This window comes from Penaeus japonicus, unplaced genomic scaffold, assembly GCF_977035675.1.
Source record: "Penaeus japonicus unplaced genomic scaffold, GWHDUDI00000001_assembly GWHDUDI00000003, whole genome shotgun sequence".
Classification (NCBI taxonomy): domain Eukaryota; kingdom Metazoa; phylum Arthropoda; class Malacostraca; order Decapoda; family Penaeidae; genus Penaeus; species Penaeus japonicus.
The window spans coordinates 19054147-19056646 of NW_028234405.1; the positions used below are offsets into that span (position 1 = coordinate 19054147).

Genomic DNA, 2500 nt, shown 5'->3' on the forward strand with positions numbered 1-2500 from the left:
GACTGTTCACAGGACTGAGTTTGTTATTGGAGTTGGAGTTGTCTGATAACCAACTCACTAATACTTGGGTGAATTCAGAGACGTTCACAGATCTCCTGAGACTCGCTAGTTTAGACATGTCAAACAATAAAATCACGCGGTTAGACGCGGCGACATTTCGTGATCTGACAAACCTGCAGGTTCTGAAATTGCAAAGAAACATGATCGAAACGATTTCTGACAATACGTTCAGTGGCCTCTTTCGACTGCATACGCTCGTGTTATCGGAAAACCGCGTCAAAGTGATCAGTGATAAGACTTTCGGCGGCCTAATCGGTCTGCAGGTGCTAAAGCTCGACGGAAATGAGGTGTTTAGCATCGACAGCGAAGCCCTTGTCAACTCCACCGGGCTTCAGGAGCTCCAACTAAGCCACAACCACCTGCAGGATGTCCCCAAAGTGGTGAAGAGCCTCGCCTCCCTCAGGACCCTCGACCTGAGCGGCAACCATGTAAGTGTCATAAGCAACAAATCCTTCACGGACCTTCCTCACCTTAGTGTTCTAAGACTTTCTGCAAATGACGTGGAAAACGTTACGAAAAGTGTGTTTGCCAACATCCCGTCTCTGCAAGTGCTTGATCTGTCAAGCAACCGGATCTACGCTGTAGAGAACGGAGCTTTTGATAACAACAGGCATGTCGAAGCAATCAGATTAGACGACAATCTTTTGACAAATGTTAGAGGACTGTTTTCTACCTTGCCAAATCTTCAGTGGCTTAATTTGTCAAAAAATCACCTTGAAATGTTTGATTATGCATTTATACCAAGAGGTTTAAAATATTTAGATCTGCGGTCAAATAATATTAATGAACTTGGTAATTATTATGAAATCGAAAGTGAGCTGCATTTAAAAATCATTGACGCTAGTTTTAACAGATTATCCGACATCAGTGCAAGTTCAATCCCTGACAGTGTTGAAAGAATTTTCCTAAACAATAACCTCATAGCAAGAGTTCAGCCATACGCATTCTTCAAAAACAAGAACCTCACAAAAGTAGATCTGTATGCAAATAAGATCAAAAATATTGATCAGAACGCCCTCAGACTTTCCCAAATGGATCCGTCTCGTGACTTGCCCGAGTTCTACCTGGGCGGGAATCCTTTTGAGTGTGACTGCACGATGGAGTGGTTGCAGACGATCAACAGCCAGGAAGAGCCACGTCAAAACCCGACAGTGATCGACCTCGACTCCATCGACTGTCGACTAATGAACAACAAGGGCACCATCCCCCTGCTGGAGGCCAAGAAGTTGCAATTCCTCTGTGAGTACGACTCGCACTGCTTCGCCCTCTGCAAATGCTGCGACTTCGACGCCTGCGACTGCGAGATGACGTGCCCCTCCAACTGCACCTGCTTCCACGATAACTCCTGGGCGGCCAACATCGTCGACTGCTCCGGCGCGGGCTACGACGCCGTGCCGGAGAGAATTCCGATGGACTCCTCCGAGGTGTACCTGGACGGAAATTCACTCTCGTCCCTCTCCAGCCACACGTTCATTGGGCGTAAGAACCTCAGGGTTCTCTATCTGAATGATAGCAACGTCGAAGTCATACACAACAGGACCTTCAACGGACTGAAATTATTAGAAACACTCTTCCTTCATAGGAATTTCATCAAGGAACTCAAGGGTTATGAGTTTGAACATCTTACCCTTTTACGTGAATTGTATTTACATAATAATGAGTTGTCTTACATACAAAATACAACATTCTTGACACTCTCCTCGCTCAAGGTACTAAGGTTAGACAATAACCGCCTGAAAACATTTCCTGTGAACATGTTCTCTAAAAACCATAATCTCCATTCACTCCACCTGAGCGAGAACCCTTGGACCTGCGATTGTGAGAACCTGAGGGACATTCAGGCATGGCTCCAGGGCGTTGGCAGGAAGCTCAGGGACGCGGATCAAATCTACTGCTCTCTGAACGGGTCGAGCGAAGTCGTGGCTCAGGTCTCGACCTACAATCACTCCTTGTGTAACAACGAGACCGAGACTACCACGATCCGACACGAAGCTTACTTGGACTACGTGTTCCTGCCCACCATCACGCTCGGGGCCTTCGCCGTGCTCCTCACCATTACCCTCATCGTCTTCTGCAACCGCAACCGCATGCGGGTGTGGGTGTATGCGAAGTATGGCGTCAGACTCTTCTACCGGAGCGAGTACGAGGGCGACACCGACAAAGCCTTTGACGCATTTGTTAGCTACAGTTCGAAGGATGAAGTGTTTGTGACGCAGATTCTCGCTCCCGAGTTGGAACGCGGGAGCCCCGCTTACAAACTGTGCCTGCACTACAGAGACTTCCCTGTCGGTGCCTACATCACGGACACCATCCTCAGTGCAGTGGAAACGAGCAAGCGCACAATACTAATCTTATCCGAAAATTTTATAAAATCCGAGTGGTGTCGCTTTGAATTTCGATCGGCCCACCACGAGGTCCTCAAAGACAGGCGTCGCCGCCT

The 2500-nt window shown here is 48.0% G+C and overlaps 1 protein-coding gene across 1 annotated transcript in view; it reads left to right on the plus strand.

The window, feature by feature from the left end:
- Tollo (Toll-like receptor Tollo) overlaps positions 1 to 2500 on the plus strand; it is a 4131-nt gene that overhangs the window by 1253 nt on the left and 378 nt on the right. Inside the window, exon 1 of the mRNA XM_043027917.2 lies at positions 1 to 2500. This exon is cut by the window's left edge and continues 1253 nt beyond it; it is cut by the window's right edge and continues 378 nt beyond it. Coding sequence (XP_042883851.1) covers positions 1 to 2500 — 2500 coding nt within the window.